This window comes from Alligator mississippiensis, chromosome 3 (genome assembly GCF_030867095.1).
Source record: "Alligator mississippiensis isolate rAllMis1 chromosome 3, rAllMis1, whole genome shotgun sequence".
NCBI classification, from domain to species: domain Eukaryota; kingdom Metazoa; phylum Chordata; order Crocodylia; family Alligatoridae; genus Alligator; species Alligator mississippiensis.
This window is the reverse complement of record NC_081826.1, coordinates 125,630,971-125,649,981: the sequence shown is the minus strand read 5'-3', so window position 1 is coordinate 125,649,981 and position 19,011 is coordinate 125,630,971. Positions and strand designations below refer to the sequence as shown.

Genomic DNA, 19,011 nt, shown 5'->3' with positions numbered 1-19,011 from the left:
CAGCTTTTACCCCCATCAAGGATAGATGCTACCCCAGGCAGCGGTTGCAACAGAGTTAACTTGTTCAGTTTGGTGTAAAGCAATTAGTTTGCTTCTCATATGGTTTGAGTGGTATGCTGCTTGTTCTGAGATGACAGACTTCTCCTTATCAGTCACTTCACCTGTGTTTTGCCTCCCTGATGGCTGATCATGCTACCATTTCAGGTAGAATCCTGATGACGTACCTACATCTTCTGTGCAATGTAATAGCTTTATCCATCAGGCCATCTTCACAGCTGTATCATGATTTGTCTTTCTGAAGAAGGGGAAGCCTAGATTCCAGAAGCTACTTTCAGAGTAACTTCCAAGGGATGAAGTTACACTTAGATTCTCCCAAATTTGTGGAATGGTAGGTGGTGTTAAAGTTAGAATTTGCTGTGAGCAGTTTCACATCAAGGGTTAATACCGTTTCTTGCCCGCACAACTCTGACTTGCCACTAGAGGACGGGTGAGCAGGGGCATGGCTATTGAGCCAGGACGCCTGGACTCTGTCCCTGCTTTGGGTGGGAGTAGAGGCTGGGAGCAGTGTATCCTGGGATGCTGGAGGACTGCACATTGCTCGTTTTATCTCTGTGGGATAGACTGAAGTTATCCTAACATGAGCTAGGTAGCGTGGCCCAGAGTTAACCCTCACCTGAGCTTGTGAAGTGACATAACTTTGAGACTCTCACACAAGTTCACAAGCTTTAATGTGCAGGCGCTTGTGTTTTAAGTGCCCTTCAGATGGTCTAAGTGTAATGTGTATCTTCACAGGCAAAGGCAACCCACCAATTTTAAGTCTTGTCCTCTGCAGACAAACAAAATCATTGTCTATACACAGAGCTGAAACTCCTTCTTTGCTTTGTGTGTTTGGAGGTTAATATGAACAGTTCCCTTTTGGATTGGGTGATCTTTAAACTTCCTTTCTTCTTCTGTTATTGGTATTAGTTACTGTTTTCCTTCCTTGTCTCGCTGTTCAGCACATCTTGATAAGAACCTTGGAGAAAAGGGTAAGGGTGTTTGTCCTGCCCAGCAGCAAGAAAACAGCTAGTTTCATAGTGCTTAGGGTCAGAAGGGACCTAAACAGATCAACAGGTCTGACCCCCTGCCCCAGGCAGGAATGGGTGCCAGAGTCATATCACCCCAGCCAAATACCTGTCCAGCCTCCAAGGTAGGAGAGAGCACCACCTCACTTGGGAGCCCATTTCAGAGCGTGGCAGCCCTAACCATAAAGTAATGTCTCCTGATGTTCAGCCTGAACCTTCTCTCTAACAATTTGTGGCCATTATTCCTAGTAACCCTGGGTGGTGCCCGGGGGAGCAGAGCCTCCCCCAATTCTCACTGGTCCCCACTGGTGAGTTTGTAAATGGCCACCAGATCCCCTCTCAGCCTTCTCTTGTGGAGGCTGAACAGATTCAGGCCCTTTAACCTTGCTTCGTAGGGCCTGCCCTGCTGCCCCTTGGCCATGCGAGTGGCTCTCTTCTGAACCCTCTCAGTGCTAGCCACATCCTTCTTGAAGTGTGGCAACCAGAACTGGACGTACACTCCAACTGTGGCCTGACCAATGCCACGTAGAGGGGAAGGATCCACCTCCCTGAACCTACTTGGATCTGTAGATGCACAACAAGGTGCAGTTAGCCTTACTGACCGCTTCCTGGCATTGGCGGCTCATGTTCACCCTGGAGTCAATGATGACTCCAAGATCCCTTTTTGCCACTGTGTCAACAAGAAGGGTGTTTCCCAACCTATAGGTGTGTAACTGTTTCCTTCTCGCTAGATGCAACACCTTGCACTTGTCTGCACCTAATTTCTTCCTATTCTCATCTGCCCACCTCTGTAATTTTTCTAGATCTCTAGATCTAGCTAGATTCTGTCCCTCCCTAACAGTGTTAGACACTTTACAGAAAATGTATGCTTTTTAGCCATAGACCAGTGGTAAGATGAGGAAAGTGTCTGCTTTTCTGGAAAATAGTGGAGGCACCTCCATCTTCACAACCACGTTCTATTCTATAGCCTTTTTTGGCTTCTTACGGTACCTCCTCTGAGGGTACTGAAGCAATGCTTCCTAAGTCTCTAAAAGAGCAGCCTCCAGGAACTGCACAGATGTGGCTAACCTAGCAATTTATATTCTCTGTTATGGTTTTCTTAGGGGGGAAATGCTTGTAAGAAGAAACAGTTATTCTGTCCCATTACAGAAATGTGGATGAATATTGAATGAAATTCAGTTTATTTTGGCACAAGCTCAGTTATGAATTAATGAGCGAGTTTGAGACAGAATCCTGTCTTTGATCTCTGTGTGGTAGCTGCTGATGTCAAATGGAAGACGTCTGCAGAGATGGAGAAATTACCTGGGGTATCTGAATGTTATCTATAGAGAAGGAACTCTGCAACTGGGGGGTGATGGGAGGAAGACAAACCGATTATGAAAAACAATTCAGTGCTGTAGTGTAGGTAAACTGCTGTTTGCATTTAAAACACTTGCTACTAAGACCTGCTCTGGGTGCGTTCCAAGATGGGGTACATAAAATGCTGATGGCAGTCAACAGTTGCTTTTAACCCTTATTTCCCTAACTTTTCCTCTACCTGTAATAACAGATAGGCTTGTGAAAAAAATGGAAAAGCTGCCTGTTGCAATAGGAGTGATGTTGCGAACAGGGTGCAAACTCAAATTAGGTAAGAGATTTCCTTGAAGGGAGAAAAAATTATCAGCCAGATGACTCAGGATCTCTCTTTCAAGTGCATCTCTTTCTAAAAAGGTGATGAGTGTTTGTTTTGAGACAGGTAAAAGAGAGCTTTTTTGCTTGAAAGTCAGCAGCTTAATTGGCTGATAGTGAATAAATTTGATTTTGTACAGATGTGTTTAAGTTATCTTGAGCTGTTAAATGAGTTGTCTTGAGCTGGTAGCTCCTAGGGTACATTGTGACCCACTGTAACAAAGCTACCAGAAGTTACTTGGGCACATGCATACTCTGGCCATGAACAGATATGACATTTGTCACGTTGCAAACATCCTTGTAGCATTACTAAATATGAGGGGACAGATATGCATACCTCCTGTAGTGCTACAGAAATGTGGAAGCACCTATGTTATGTGTGGCCATTGCATTGTAGTGACATAGTGGGGGGCATGTCTTGTGCTCCCTCAGCATCTCATAGTGCTCTGCTGTTTCCTCCCACCCTCCCTCTCACTGTGGGCTTTTATTTCAAGCCTGACATACACAGTAGTGATTAGATTTACCTTTCAGTGACTATATGCTGTGTTTGTTTAGGGAATATTGAGATAACCCTTTCAAAGCGGACAAAGAAAGATGGACACTTTTTAAATCTGCTTGAATCATTCATTTGGCTCTGCAGGTGATCCATCTGTTATGTTGCTTAGGTTGTAGGATCAAAAGACTTCAATCACAATACATACAGCTAGTAACTTTTCCTTGTGGATGAAGGAAACACTTCTGCCTTTTCAGTATGGTCTGTGACCTTCCTTGGGTCTCCTTTTATACTTTATTGAGTGCAGACAAACTCACTAAATATCAAAGGAGTTCTTTCTTCAAAGTCTCCATATCAGCTAATTATGTGTTCCATTTCTTTTAGAATGGAAACTGGAGAACAGGAAGAGAGTGGATGTCAACCAGGTGAGAAATGATTCCACCTCAAAACTTAAATTTCCTTTTAAAATGTAATCTCACAAGGCTTATAAAAGAATTTGAGGGAGTGGGTGATCACAGTAATGTAACTTTTCTAGAATTGTCCCTTATTCTATCGGCGGAAGGATTTTTAACTGCTGCATACAAACTATATGCATCTTGGGAAAAATTGGTTCTGTAAGCAAAATTCAGTTGATGCAAAGACTTCATGTAACTTTTTTCTTTTTATTTATGTGTACTGGGGCAGTCCTTAATGTCCTTGTCACACACTACCATGGAAAGATCATGGTGTAATACACAGTGCCTCTACTGACAGCAGTGGAGAGCTTTCAAATAATTGGCAGCATACATGCATGCCATAATACTTGTAGCTTGTTAGACATCACTTACATTTCCTGTCCTGTTCACCTTAACATCTGTAGGGGAGAATCCTCTTATGAATGCTATAAGAATTTGCATAGCAAATGGTAGTTTCAGAATGGGACTCCTTCCTACAGATTTTAAGGGATGCATTTATAGTCCTCCCCTGCCACTTCACAGCTGACATGGTCTCTTGGAACTGACTCCTTTCCCTCCTTCCTTGCCTGCCTCCTGGACACTGGGTTACTGAAAAGAGACAGGAGGTGGTTGCTGCAGGTCATGAACATCTGAAGAATACTTTTCGGTACATAACTGAGTTAGCCATTTGTGCAGGGTGATCTTCCAAAGCTGTCAGATAACTATATTTACTCAAATATGACCCATATTTTTCCCCAAAAATCAGTTGCTGGAAATTGAGGTCATTGTTTTAAAAGAGGGATGTGGGAGTAGAGAGCCCAATCCTACTGAAGCTGAACTGCCTACCCCCTTTTCAAGCTGGGTGGGCAGTCAGCAGTGCCTGCTGGGTCTAAGCAGTTTGGCTCCAGCAGGATCTGATGTAGGGACAGACGCTGCTGGCTGAGCCAAGTTGCCCACCCCCTCTTTTCTTCTTGAGCAGAGCTGGGTGGACAGCCAGAAGTACTGGTCAGGTCAGCTGAGGGCCCTGTCCTGCCGGGACCAAACTGCTCATTCCCTCTACGCAGGGCCAGGTGGTCCCTCAGCTCCCTCCAAAAGTGCTACTAGATAGACCAGGCCCTCAGCTGAGTTGGCAGACACTGCTGTCTGCCCACCTAGCTCAGCTAGAGAAGACAAGAGGGGCTGAGCAGTTTGGAGTCTTGAGTCTCACTATGTTCTGTGCTGGGAATTACTTGGAATGATTCCATAAATATGGCCGCGAGTCTTTCTACCTTTTAGAGATAATGGCTCAGGTTCTATGTTGATACTAGAGTGAAACCAGAATAATTCTGTTGATATCAATGGGGTTATTTCAGATTTACAGAAATGCATAACTAAGAAAATTACAGAGAGAGTATGCTGTTTTAAAATTTTTCAAACATTTATTATAATGGCACAAGAGATTGAAACTGCTTCCCCCATGCCCTTCATGAGGTTATACATATAGGACCAGCTGTCTGTCTTCCATCTTGCAGAGGGCCCCCTTAGCGGCTCAATGTGACACAAACTGGTCCACATTTTGTTGCAATTTGAAATGTCAAAATACAGTTGTGGCACACCTGGACCAAGAATCAGAAGAGTCGGAAGGCATCATCAGAGCCGGCCCCTGTGAGCCAGTTTCTGTGGCTTTTCAGTTGCCATCTTGGCTGGCCCAACAGAAAATTGGCCAGACAGGTCATGTTCTCTTTGGTCACTTGGTACGGGATAGAGAAGATGTCCACAATCTTGTAGAAGTCCAATATCAGTGTGCCAAAGAGAGTGCTGAGGGCAGCAAAAAGCAGCTGCAGCCAGAGGAAGTCTAAAAAGGCATGGAAAAGAGTTTCCTCCACCTCCTCCTTGCAGAAATAGCAGAATGTCAGTACCACTGGGTCTAAGTAGTGGACGAAAGTGCCTATGGCCACAACCCAGGCAGCAACCATCCCTAGAGGTCACCAGTTCTCTTAGTGATGGGTAACTTGTACAGGGTGTGCCAGGCCAGATGGGCTTGCTTTGGTGTTGCTGTCACTAGGCACCGAGAGAGAGAGAGAGAAATTATGGAATTATTAACCATTGTTTGTACCTTTTCTCATGATGAATAGTATCTTGTTTCATTAGAAGCTCTGCTGCACTTAAAGGAATCACTCGTCAAGTAAATGGCTAATTAAATGTGACAAATCTCAAAAAGAACCTGGCCCTAAATAAATAAAAGTTGGTCAGTGGATGGATGACATTGAAATTGGTTTCATGCACTGGATGGTTGCTGTACTGCTTAGAATAATGAAAACAGAAGATAAGCTTCTCTCTTCAACATCGATGAAGGAGATATTTAATTTACATGAACATGTATAGGGGCATTAATTTGCATTAAAAAGTGAATTTATTTTTAAGATATATTAAACTGACACTGGTTTAATAAAGTATTAAAATTCCTTCTGGTATCTCAGACACTGATTCCATTAAAAAATCAGTGAAGTTATTTTATTTTAATTGACAAATATTTCTTTGAAGTGCTTTTCACTGCTTTGAAATTCTGACAGATCTAGCACTTGCGTTTTAAAATAGAGATTCATGAAAATTAAAATAAATGTATCTACTCTCTAGATTTCTTGAAGCATTCTAAAATGAGAACATTTCTGTTTCCACAGGCTGATATTGCCCCATTGATGGCTTCTCTTATTGGTGTTCCCTTTCCGTTAAATTCTGTGGTAAGCAGTTTTACTCTAAAAGGTTGTGGGGAGGGAAAATTGTTTTATTATGCAATGTAGTATGGTATTTTAAATTATAACAATTGGTCGCTTCAGTTGTTGGTGGGCTGAGGCCAGGAGAGGTTTTGCTGGATTTTCTTCAAGGATGGTTGACAGCTGAAGTAGGTTAGAACATTTTATAGGCCATTGTAATCTAGGCTGGGCTGAGGCTGGAAGTATGCAAAGTCAAAAATTATAGCCTGCTTCCTGCTAGCCTGCCTCAGTGCAACAGGATGGAATAACTCTTGACCTGGGACCTGTTTCTTAGTATGGAAACAGGGATAGCTGGAGAAGTAGGTACAGATTGTGCAGATTTATAAGAAAATGTGTGTGTGGGGGGGGTGGGGGGGGTGGAACGAGAGAAAACCTATAGCATTTAAAAATGGACCCTTTGTAGTAATAAACAAGTTATGCTCCAGTAGTTGAAAGTAAGATTTTTTTTTTGCGTCTCAAGAGAATTCAGTTAACATTATTCAAAGATTACCATTTCATTATTTTTCAAATGGAGAAATTGGGCACAGGGGTGGTAAGACTCCTTTGATGTCACACTAGTGTGGAAAGCATGGGTCAGACCTTCTGGACACAGTTCTGCTTCATGGAAGTTGATGAAAGCTGTCTGGCTCAAGTGGTAACAGGATTGTACCTGTGATCCTATTTCACCAAATCATTTCATTTAAAAAAAAAAAAGACAAAGGATGGTATTTTGGCTAAAGTGGCCTTTAGCTTCTCTTTCACACAATTAATAATTTATTGTACTTGAATTGTATACTAGAAAATATTACCAGTTTTTCAGTGAGAGTTGGGAAAAATCCTGTGCTCTATTTATTACCCTAATTAGTTCTGATGCAAAGAAATTGTGAAAGGAAAAGGATTTGTAGCTTTAACAATAGATCGCTGTTGAGTCAGTATAACTAACTTCACTGTCTTCTTGATCTTGCTTGTGATTATGTGAACAGACATGAATCTAGTTAATTTTTAATAATTTATATTTGCAGGGAATTCTGCCTCTGGAATACTTGAACAACAGTGTTCATTTTAAAGCTGAGAGCATGTTTACAAATGCTGTTCAGATTCTTGAGCAGTTTAAGGTAAGTAAACAATAAGGTGGACAGGTTCTTCATCCTACATGGCTTTTGAAACTAAAAATATTCGTGCCATTCTACTTAAACTATTTTATAGCACAGTGTATACATTGCAGGTTACATTTTTATGATGGCAGTTTGTAATACCGAGCAGAGGGAAATAGCACTTGCATGTTGTCAGCTTTTTTTCAATCTCATACACACAAGTAGATTCATGTGTGATTGAAAATATGGTACTTTAAATTGATGAAAACCTCCTTTTTTTTAAAGAATAGATTCCTTTCTGACCTAAATGTGAATGTCGAAATGTAGGGATTAGTTTTACGTTGTATTGGACTGGGGGATTTAATTTCTCTGGCTCCAGCTATTGCAGGTGCATGTTGCTCACACTGGAGTCAATGAATAATGTTTGCTTGTGAGGGTAGAATTTGGCCCTAAATATTTAATGTATAAAAATATAAATAAGTTATTTATTTTTTTTTTTTTTTACTGAAACCAAGTGCCTATTCAGTTCCAGATTCAGCTGAGCAAAGCTTAATAACCATGTCTACATGGGCCATAAAATGACAACTGGGCTAGTATCCTACTTCCCAGACCCACAGGCTTGGGAGTCCAGATATTCCCCATATCCTGGCAGGCATCCTACTTGCAAGTCCCAAACCCAAAGGTGTGGCAGTTCAGATGCCCCTTGTTACGCTTGATCTTAACACCAAGAAGTGATAATTATGTATAGATAATCTGTTCTCTATGAATGTGGGTTGGCACATACTACATTCAGAGCCACTGAACTAGTTTTATGCAAATAGTATACCTTTTTCCAGTATTTAAGCAGCTCAATTCATTTAGTACAAATGATTTAATCTGTTCCTTTCATTCTGCTTCATCTGATTACAATGATTTATATTAGGGCTATTCATAAAGGTCCATTCTATTAAATATTGGTCAAGAACAAAACAAAGACCATCCTTTCCACCCAAAGTTCATTCTCGATGAAACCAACATGCGAGGACATCCATTTTGCACATGGGGAACTGTTTCACAAATAGCCTCCCTTGATTAGTATTGCACAAAAAATCTGTGGTAGAGCTGAGAATTGGAGCCAGGTCTCTTGATGGCTGAATTAATGTCTTGACTATTTTTTTCATTTAATATTGATGGTTTTCCTCAGCTTTTTTTTCAGTTAGATTTATCTTCTTTTAATAGGCTTTTATGTAAGTTGTATGTTTTGTTTTGTTTTAATTAAGAGCCAGAGCAATTATTTTAATGTAATTTACCTATATTTTTATTGTACTCCATTTTTTCCTGGCTAGTTTACTTCCAAAGTTTCTTGTAGGGGGAGAAAGAATTATATATGTGAGCAAGCTCTCTTGGTTTCTCTTGAAGATGTAAATGTTATCCAGCAGTGCACAGATACTAAGTGTATCCTTATATTTTCTATGATGGACAGATCTGACCACTACTTCTGCTGCCTAGGGAAAAAGTTGTTTTGGTTGGATGAGGGGAGATGTGCGACAGATTCTCAAGCTGCTGGATCTTGGGAGCAATGTACTATAAACTTCCTTGCTGTTCTGTATGAACCATTAAACATCAGGTCAAAATGGTGAAGAGCTTGGGTCAAAGTACTGTCAGGCAAAGTGACTGACTACATCAGTGCCTCCCACTTTTGTTTGTGTCCAAGTTAATCGATCCAAGATCACCATTTCCAACATCTTTACAATTGTGTGTTAGTTCTTGTCTGTTGGAATTACCACTGATACATTTCTTTATCATTCTGTGTACTGTGGAAGTACTGTTGTAAGAACACTTTGGGAAGTGGGAGTGGAGAGCTTTTATTTTATCTGTCTCTGAGCTGCATGATCTTGCAGGGACAAGTATGTCAGCTGTGTGAGGAGCCACACACAACTTGAACTATCTGTTCTCAAGAATACCCAATTTCATTACCAGTGGATTTGAAATTTCATCTTCTTAAACAAACAACACCCCAGCAGTCTGTTAAAAAATTTGGTATTTCAGGTTACACACTTGATCTTATTTCTAGTTACAGCTTTTGTGATGTTTTCATATTGTTTGCAGGTTAAAATGACTCAGAAAAAGGAATCCACATTATCATTTCTATTTACACCATTTAAGTAAGTGCATTTTAAAACTTTCTCTTTTGAAATGAGTGATTTTTCACTGTGCTCATTATTTTGAAAGTAGGATAGAGTGCCACCTTAGAAAGTAGCTTGTTCAGAGAGGAGGTATGAGCTTTTGTAGGCAACAAACTAGATCATCAGATGCACCCTTCTAAGGTCCTACCCTGCCAAACATTCTGTCTGATTTCAGGCTAACATGTCATGATTTGATGAAATAGGATCACTGACAGTAACCTGCTCAAATACTTTCCATGTGTGTATTAGAATGGTTCCCCCAATCTTATTCGTGGATAAGAATGCAGTCGTGTGTGCGTGTGTGTGTTGGAATTTTGTCTTTAGAATGGATACTTTGGTGGAATTTAATCATGTGACTTTTAACCATATTTGGAAACAAAAGCAAAAGAGCAACTCTTTAAATGTATTTTCAAGCCAAACACAAACTTTTAAGATATTTTCTACATTTGAAAATTCTAAGTTTTAAATAATGGTTTGAGACATTTCTGGGATATAGGACCCCACTTAAAGTGTTACTTGAGATTTGCTATGTTAAACAGACAAGATGCTTTCATAGTTGCCTGAGGCAAAACATACTCAGAGCTGGCCTTAGGGGTGAGCTCCCATGGTAATTGGCTGAGGCAACAGTCTATGGGGGGTTGGGGAGGGGATCTAGGAGATGAAGTTAGTACAGGATATGCAGTATGCTTGGTGGGTGGAAGAAGAGACTCGCATCTTAGGCTCAAAGCTAACATCCCTACAAATCTAATGCTTCTTCTGAGTATAGAATACTTAGGGCAGAGTTACATGTTGTACTTAACATTCCACAGATTTACTGTAATATGGTATAAGTAGTGTTGAAGTTACAATGTTCTATAAACAGTCGCACATTAAGGTTTAATACTTTTTCTTGCCTGCATAGCTCTAATTTGCCACTAGAGGGCTGATGAGCAGGGGAACTGTTGAACAGGGGCATGGCTACGAGCCAGGACGCCAGGGCTCTATCCCTACTCTGGGTGCCATGGGGTGGTGTTGGGAGCTATGCATCCTGAGATTCTGGAGGATAGGCCTGTGAGAATAGGGAAATATTCGATTTGGATTCAGCCGATTCAGAGGACTGATTTGATTCAGTGACTTGAATCACTGTCCCCATTTGATTCGGTCAAATCGGCTTTGAAAGACTCGGCGCTGATTCAGAGAGATTCAGTGATTCGGATCAGCCAGGGAGAGGCAGGAACAGCTGGACAGCTGCAGGTTCTCCCATGGCTCCTCCAGCTGTGCCTGCCTCTCCCTGGGTGAGGGGAGCTGCCCTGCCTGGCCCCAGCCTCCTGGCACTTTAAAGAAGTGGAGGGGGGGGAAAAGCTCTGCACTTACTGGCTGCAGCAGCCTCATGGCACAGGTGCAGTGCATCTCAGCAAGGTGCCGTACACTGTCTGGGAGCTGGGGTTGCTGGGCCTGAGTGCTGCCGGGCTTTGGGTGACTGCTGCAGTCGGTGAGTGTGGCTTTTTTTTTTTTTTTTAAGTGCTGGGAGGCTGGGGCTGGGCAGAGCAGCCATGGGGACTTCCCCCGCAGCTCCCCCTGCCAGGGGAGAGGCAGGCACAGCTAAAGCAGCTGTGGGAGAACCTGCAGCCACCCAGCTGTGCCTGCCTCTCCCTGGCTGATCTGAATCTGAATCTTTTCTGAATCTTTCCTGAAGTGATTTGGATGTTTCGAATTGATTCAGAGCTTTTAATGGGTCTCCAGATTCAAAGATTCGGCCCCTGAATCAGGCTGAGTCTCCTCCAAATCAAATTGGCGACCGAAGCTTCACACAGCCCTACTGGAGGACTGCAAATTGCTTAACTGAAGGTACCCTTATGTGAGCTGGGGTAACATTGCCAAGAGTTAACCCTCACCTGAAGTTATATAACTTTGAGATGCTCAGAGGGTGCTTAGAATGAATGATTTTAACATATGGACACTTGCATTTTAAATGCCCATACTATGTTTCAGTTGTAACATGCAACTTCACCCTTACTTACTAGAGCGCTGCTATTTTATAAAGAGCCATTTTTAGATGTATATAATCTTTTTCTGTGTACTGTGATGTTCTTGCTTTCAGTTGGAAGCAGATTTCTGCCCTATTGCTGGATAATTTAATAAGACGTGTTTTACCTGTTTTCACTCGTTTCCTGCTAAGAATAAGATTGATTTTTTGGTAAATATGTGTTTAGCTTCTGTGGGGAAGGAGGAAGACATTGTAGAAATTCAGTCAGCATGATTAGTCCTTGGGTCATTGGTGAATAGCCGCTTATCTTGTGAAGTTAATAATTGAATTGGGGATATTTGTAGGGCTTTTAAAAATACTCTGTGTACAAAGTTTAATTAAAGCTGTTCCCTCATCAGGGTATCCATATATTTTCAGCAAATATTTTGTTCTCCACGAATGTAGTTTTGGGTTGGCCAGTACTGTCTGCAGATTTTTAGTTGAATTTACCCAAATATGTTTTGGAAAAAAACAAAATTGGGGGGAAGAAGGTAAGATGAAATTCACAAGTTCCATGAGGAGGAAGAAGGAGGAGGAAGAAGTTAAAACAATATTACCTGTATCTGTGTCAGTAATATCTGTTTCCCATTCACCACCAATTTAGTCATTGTGCCATACAACCATGATGTGGGAGACCCATGTTTAATCTTTTCTCCATGAAAGGATTTGAACCCACTTAACCCATATCTCAGAAAAGTGCCTCATACCATGCTGTCGGCTTTTCTGGGATGGATTGTCCTGAATTTCTCCTGCTTTGATGCTGTCCCACTTCTCCATAAAACACTTGAATGTTTGTTGAGCCAGAGTGTGTGACTTGCTAGCCCTTTGGTTAGGATGCTAAGTGGGGAGGTGGAAATCTTGTGTTTCAGTCCCCTTTTGTATAACAGTCACTGTCACAGGAACAATTTCAACATTCCTTGGCATACTCCATAGCACAACAGTTAAGAGTAGTGTCCTGAGAAGTAGATGGTGTAGGGAATTATCCTTCAGGAATTGCAGGGAATTACCCTGAGCACAATTGGGACCACCATTGCTGAACGTGGCCCTTCATTTCTTTTGTTTTTTATTACAAATGCCTTAAAACATTGCATTGCAATTTGGGTGGAACAGAACCTTTTGTTAGCCCCAAAATAACTTGTCTCCCTCTCTCTCCCTTGTTTTGGTGATGGAAAAGAAATGAATTTTGAGTCAGGGGAGCAGGTTTGGCTGATGAACTGAAAACTGAGTTGTTCATTCAGCTCAGCGCTCCATATTCACTTCTTCTCGTGTTCTTGTCATAAACTAGATGGTTTTCCAGAATTGTGTACGAGCAGTGGCTCTTTCTGTTGCTGCAGCGAGGTCCTCCTTCGTACAGGTCTCACCAAAAAATCTGCAAACAAGCACATGCTCCATAGTCCGCTTCATCACACTCACTTATATTAGTGCCATTAGATTAGCCCCATTTAATTGTGTTTGTTTTTTGATCATCTGTTTTGTGTGCACAGGTGATTCAGGCATTGCCACGGTGGCCAATCTGGATCCACCCCTCTTAGAAGGTCTTTCTGGGGTTCCAGGTCCATTTTGGAGCACCTGATTACACATAATCTTTCCTTCCATAACCTTAAATCATGCCCTGTCAGCCATTGTGTTCAATGTTGCAACATTAGTCACAAAACTGTTTCACATTTTAAGCCATTTAGTTACTTCTGTGTGACCATAGAGTGGATGCTTGGGGTCTTCCATCTGTTGTGATCTTTCTTTTTGGCTTGCTAGCTTTCTTCTTATATCAGGTGGTACAATGCCAGTCAGTAAATATAGGCTATTTTTTGGTGTTGGCTTTAGACATCCTGTTATTTCATGACAGCTGTCATTTAGAACTAGGTCTTTTTTCTTGGCATGAACTGATCGCTCCCATACTGGAGATGCATACTTCCCAGTGGAATAACACAGGGCAATAGCACTGGTTCCTAATGTAGCTGGATTTGCTTCCCACTTTAAGGTGACCGATTTTCAAGTGTGTTGTTGAGGGCTCTGACTTTCCCTTTCATCTTCTCTACATGTGCTTGAAGGTAAGTGTTTGGTTTAATGTACCCCAAAGTACACAGGGTTTGGGTGATTAGTCAGTGGCATTCCATCCCTGATGATGTTTAATTTCCACTTGGCTTCTCTGTGGCATAGGTGAAAAGCTGTGACCTGCACCTTGGTTGGATTGACACAAAGCTAGTTCTTATTGTAGTAATCTGAGAAATTGCTCAGCGCACATGTCAATCTGTTCTCAACAATATCGAAGTCCTTTTGTAGTGACGTGATGCATAGATCATCAACATATGAAACTCCTTGTATTACTCTGTATGGGTTAGTCATTAGTATATGTTAAGAAGGATCAGTGTTAGCATGCTACCTTGTGAGAGGCCATTTTGTTGTCTTCTCCAGCAGCTCCGTTTCTTGCACAGCTGTACATAAAAATGCCTATTCTCCAAAAGAGATTGAAGAGCTTCACTAGGTGGTAGTCATGCAACATATTGTAAACTTTGTTTGGCAAGCAAGTTTCGGTGGTTGACTGTGTAATACGCTGCTGATAGGTGTACAAACACAGCACCTGTTATCATCCCTTTCCCATCCTGCTGGGTGATGTTTAGTATTTGGCCAGTGCAGGACTTCCCTGATCTAAATCTGGTTTATTCTGGTATTAGATGTTGTTTGACGTGAGGTGAAAGGTGATTGAGAATAAGGTATTCATAAAGCTTATAAAGATGGCACAGAAATGACACTGGCCTAAAGTTCTTTGAGCCAGTGGCATCCTTTCCTGGCTTTAATAGATCTATTATATGGGTCTCTTCACATAATTTAGATATTCTAAGGGTTGATGGGCAATTGTTAAAAAATATAATACCCATAGCTTGGTTGCGGGACCAAAGTATTTGATCTGGTCCATGCATATGTTGTTGAGTCCAGCTGCTTTGCTGTTCTTCAGGTGACTTATTCCAACATCAAGTTCATCTATTGCATATGGCATGCTGAAGTGATTTTTCTTCAGATCAGTTTGCTGTCTAATCTGTATTTTAGGCTGTTTGTTTAAAACTTTACCATTGAGCAGCAGTTGATGAGCCACCTAGTTGGCTGTGATGTTGTGATGTTGCTGTACTTTCTTTGGGTCCTTACTCAGCTTGCGAATGGTTAACCTTGCTTTTCTGCTAGCATAGGGTGTATCTATTCCTTTGATCAATTCTTTCCATTTCCATCACCTTTCTGCTTAGAGCTTAGAGCAGGCTGTTCCTGCTGCAGTAGTGTCTTCTGAGAAAGGATCACTTTGAAACATTTGCTGGTATTTTTTGTATTTGGCTGTTAGTATGGAAGTAAGCCTTGGTATATACTCTGTTCTGCACCCTTGACGTATATACCTCTTGGAGGTTTTGCACAGTGCATTCATGAAGAGGACATAGTTATCCAAGACTGGTTTAATGTGTTCACTTTTTTGCCCAGGTCTTCAGAAAAGCCTCTCTAGTCTGCTTTCTAAATATTGACTAATCTACATGTTGGTACTATATTTGGAGTTATGGCTGTTGTGACACTGATAGCGATTGCATCATAGTATCATAGTGCTTAGGGTCGGAAGGGACCTAAACAGATCATCAGGTCTGACCCCCTGCCCCAGGCAGGAATGGGTGCCAGGGTCATATCACCCCAGCCAAATATCTGTCCAGCCTCCAAGGTAGGAGAGAGCACCACCTCACTTGGGAGCCCATTCCAGAGTGTGGCAGCCCTAACTGTAAAGTAATGTCTCCTGAAGTCCAGCCTGAATCTTCTCTCTAACAATTTGTGGCCATTATTCCTAGTAACCCTGGGTGGTGCCTGGGGGAACAGAGCCTTCCCCAATTCTCACTGGTCCCCCCTGGTGAGTTTGTAAATGGCCACCAGATCCCCTCTCAGCCTTCTTTTGTGGAGGCTGAACAGATTCAGGCCCTTTAACCTTGCTTCGTAGGGCCTGCCCTGCTGCCCCTTGACCATGCGAGTGGCCCTCCACTGAACCCTCTCAGTGCTAGCCACATTCCTCTTGAAGTGTGGCACCTAGAACTGGATGTAGTACTCCAACTGTGGCCTGACCAATGCCACATAGAGGGGAAGGATCACCTCCCTGGACCTGCTTGTGATGCATCTGTAGATGCACAACAAGATGCGGTTAGCCTTGCTGACAGCTTCCTCGCATTGGCGGCTCACGTTCATCCTGGAGTCAACGATGACTCCAAGATCCCTTTCTGCCACCGTATTGACAAGAAGGGTGTTCCCCAGCCTATAGGTGTGTTGCTGGTTCCTTCTCGCTAGATGCAGCACCTTGCACTTGTCTGCATTGAATTCCATCCTATTCTCATCCGCCTACCTCTGTAATTTGTCTAGATCTAGCTAGATTATGTCTGTCCCCTCCAGTGTCCCCACCTTGCCCCACAACTTGGTGTCATCAGCGAATTTGGACAGTGTGTATTCCGCACCCACATCCAGATCGGTGATAAAGATGTTGAACAGTACAGGCCCCAGGACCGAGCCCTGGGGGACTCTACTGCCCACATCCCTCCAGGTTGAAAACGACTCGTTCACCACCACTCTCTGGGTGTGACCATCTAGCCAATTTGCAACCCATCTGACTGTGTAGGCATCAATGCATTGATCTGTGTTGTGTGTGGGAAATGGGTTCTGAGTCCAATGTGTCTTTTTTGCATGTAACTTCTGTATTGAACTTCTCTATTGTCAACAAAGGCAAGGTCTGGATTGTATCTTTACCTCCATCAGGAGCCAGTCAAAGACCCAGGTAGCTTTGAATCATGGATCAGGCTTAGGTGATATGCCTTGACCTACAACTCAATCGAGTTGCCATTCTCATTGTTTTTGCCGTAACTCCATGTCATGCTAGAGCTATTAAAGCCACCTATGATCACACATGCTTTTATGTGGTTTAGGTTTCCTGGGCTCACAAAGGCAAAAAGTTTCCCTGGAGGCTTCTAAACAGATGTTATTGAGATATTATCCCTATGAATGGTCAAGATTTGAAAGTAATTTTACTCAGTAATCAATGTTTTGTTGATTATGAACTCTGATTTTATGAAGATAACACCGCCATATTTCTTGTGCTGCCTTTCAGTGGCTGATCTCATCCCAGGGATCAATGGCCTAATGTTGTTTGGCCCTCTCTGTATCTCCTGGAGACAGAGCACATGATCGTTGTAGTTCGTGCAAACCCTGGAAAGAATGTCCTGTTTGAATCCCGTGAGTCCCCCTGTGTTTACAGAGATGACTGTTGGTGCCGGCCCTGAAAAAAGTCTGTGGTTGTGACACAACAGGTAAACCTGTTGTGAGGTAGAGGTTTGCATTATATTTGTTCTGGGATTGTTGATGACAAGGTTTTAGCAGTATTTGCAGAGTCGTTGAAATCTGACAAGGGCTGTGTTGTGAACTGGCCATGGCTGTTATGGAAGTTCACTAACAATGCATGGATACATCTACCTGAATTGAGTGAAAATTTTCAGTGGTTTAGATGCTATCTCATTGAAACAAAGCAAACACTGTGACTATCTACAATGGGTAGGCTTTTGTGGAATACGTTTTTTTTTCCTTTTCTTATGTCTGTAGGAGAAGACTTACTTTTATTGGTGTGACTGTATTAAACTTTGAATTGTACACATTACATCTGAAAAACTTGGGCTAGAAGGGTAATTGTGGTACATAGTAATTTTGCCCCACTTCTTTAAAACTTACAGAACTTATACTTGTAGCACCCGATGTCTGGAGTCATGTTTTGTCTTTTGAGCTAGCCATGGTTGATATAATTTAGTGTGAGCTGTGAGTTCTAGCACGTATACCAACTTATCTGCTAACCCAAACTCACGCAGATTGTTTCTACTTCTAACCAGAAAAGTCTGCATGGGACTAGTCCATTGAACATAAAACCTCCTTGTTTTCTGAGAAGACTTCTGTCATTAAACTATGCTCGCTGGGGGATGGGTGGACAACCACCAATGCAAGCTCACCAAGCATCAACCACAAAATCGGCAGCTTAGGCTGCTCAAGGGAACCCACTCCTACCCCAACCCAGGAACAGAGATTTTCCAGGAGTGCATGGAAGCCTAAAGCCTCCAATAGCACACTTACTTGCCTCTATACAAATGCCAGGAGCTTGGGAAATAAACAGGAGGAACTGGTCCTTCTTCTAAACAGAAATGACTACGATCTCATAGGGATAACGAAGACCTGGTGGGACTCCTCCTATGCCTGGACCATGGGTATAGATGGCTATACCCTGTACAGGAGGGATTGTGCTGAAAAAAAGACAGGGGGTGTAGCTCTCTATATGAAGGAGCAGTACACTTCCCTACAGGCGGAGATTGGCACCCAAGGAGGACAACTGGAAACTCTGTGGGTTTGAATACAAGGGGAACATGGTGAAGGGGTTACAGTGGTAAGAGTCTACTACAGACCTCCAAATCAAGAAAAAGAGCTGGACCATGATTTCTCTAGGGAACTGGCTGAGGCTGCACGTTCTCGGTGCATGGTTGTCATGGGAGACTTCAAGTACCCGGACATCTCATGGGAAGAGCATTTGGCCAAATCTGATCGGTCACAAAGCTTCCTTGCATGCATGGATGAGCGCTACCTGTCTCAAGAAGTTTATGGACCAACAAGAGGTAAGGCGCTGCTGGACCTGGTAGTGGCCAAAGCGAGAGATCTAGTCAGCGACCTAAGAATCAAAGGGATGCTGAGTGACAGTGACCACAAGTTGATCGCTTTCACTATCCATCGCAAAGCTGGCAAGTCAGTCAGCAATGCAGCAGTCCTTGATTTTAGGAAAACTGACTTTCATAAGCTCATGAGGCTTGTTGTCAAGGCTGTGATTTGACAGGGAGGGAAGTTCAAGATGAATGATCACTCCTTAAGGAAGCAATCCTAAAAACACAAGGGAAGTCCATTCCAGGCCATAGGAAAGGTAATAAAAGGGCTCAGCAACCCCTTTGGCTCAACAGGGAACTCATGGACCTCCTACATCTAAAAAGAGAAGCTTATAAAGGATGGAAGACAGGAAACACCACTAAGGAGGAGTATTCTGTGCTGGCCCACACATGTAGGGAATGAACTAGCAAAGCCAAGGCTGTAACTCAGGGGTGGGCTATTATTTTGGGCGGAGGGCCGCTTACTGAGTTTTGGCAAGCCATTGAGGGCTGCATGATGGGCAGCCAGGGGCAGATATTAATTTTCTAAATTTTTTAAAGCCTCTGCGGGTCAGATAGAATGGCCTGGGAGGCTGCATTTTGCCCACCTCTGCTGTAACTGAACTCCGTCTGGCTACACAAATCAAGGACAATAAAAAGTCCTTCTTCAGATACATGGGAA

General features: G+C 42.6%; 1 protein-coding gene across 8 annotated transcripts in view; it reads left to right on the top strand.

The window, feature by feature from the left end:
• PIGN (phosphatidylinositol glycan anchor biosynthesis class N) overlaps window positions 1-19,011 on the top strand; it is a 170,573-nt gene that overhangs the window by 58,302 nt on the left and 93,260 nt on the right. For all 8 annotated transcript variants that reach the window (XR_009460852.1, XM_059724379.1, XM_006258414.4 and 5 more), the window contains exons 9-12: window positions 3,610-3,650; window positions 6,320-6,379; window positions 7,414-7,506; window positions 9,574-9,629. Coding sequence is in view for 7 of the 8 variants with exons in the window: in XM_059724379.1 (XP_059580362.1) it covers window positions 3,610-3,650; window positions 6,320-6,379; window positions 7,414-7,506; window positions 9,574-9,629 (250 nt within the window). In the remaining variant the exon portion in view is untranslated. The remainder of the gene's footprint in view (window positions 1-3,609; window positions 3,651-6,319; window positions 6,380-7,413; window positions 7,507-9,573; window positions 9,630-19,011) is intronic.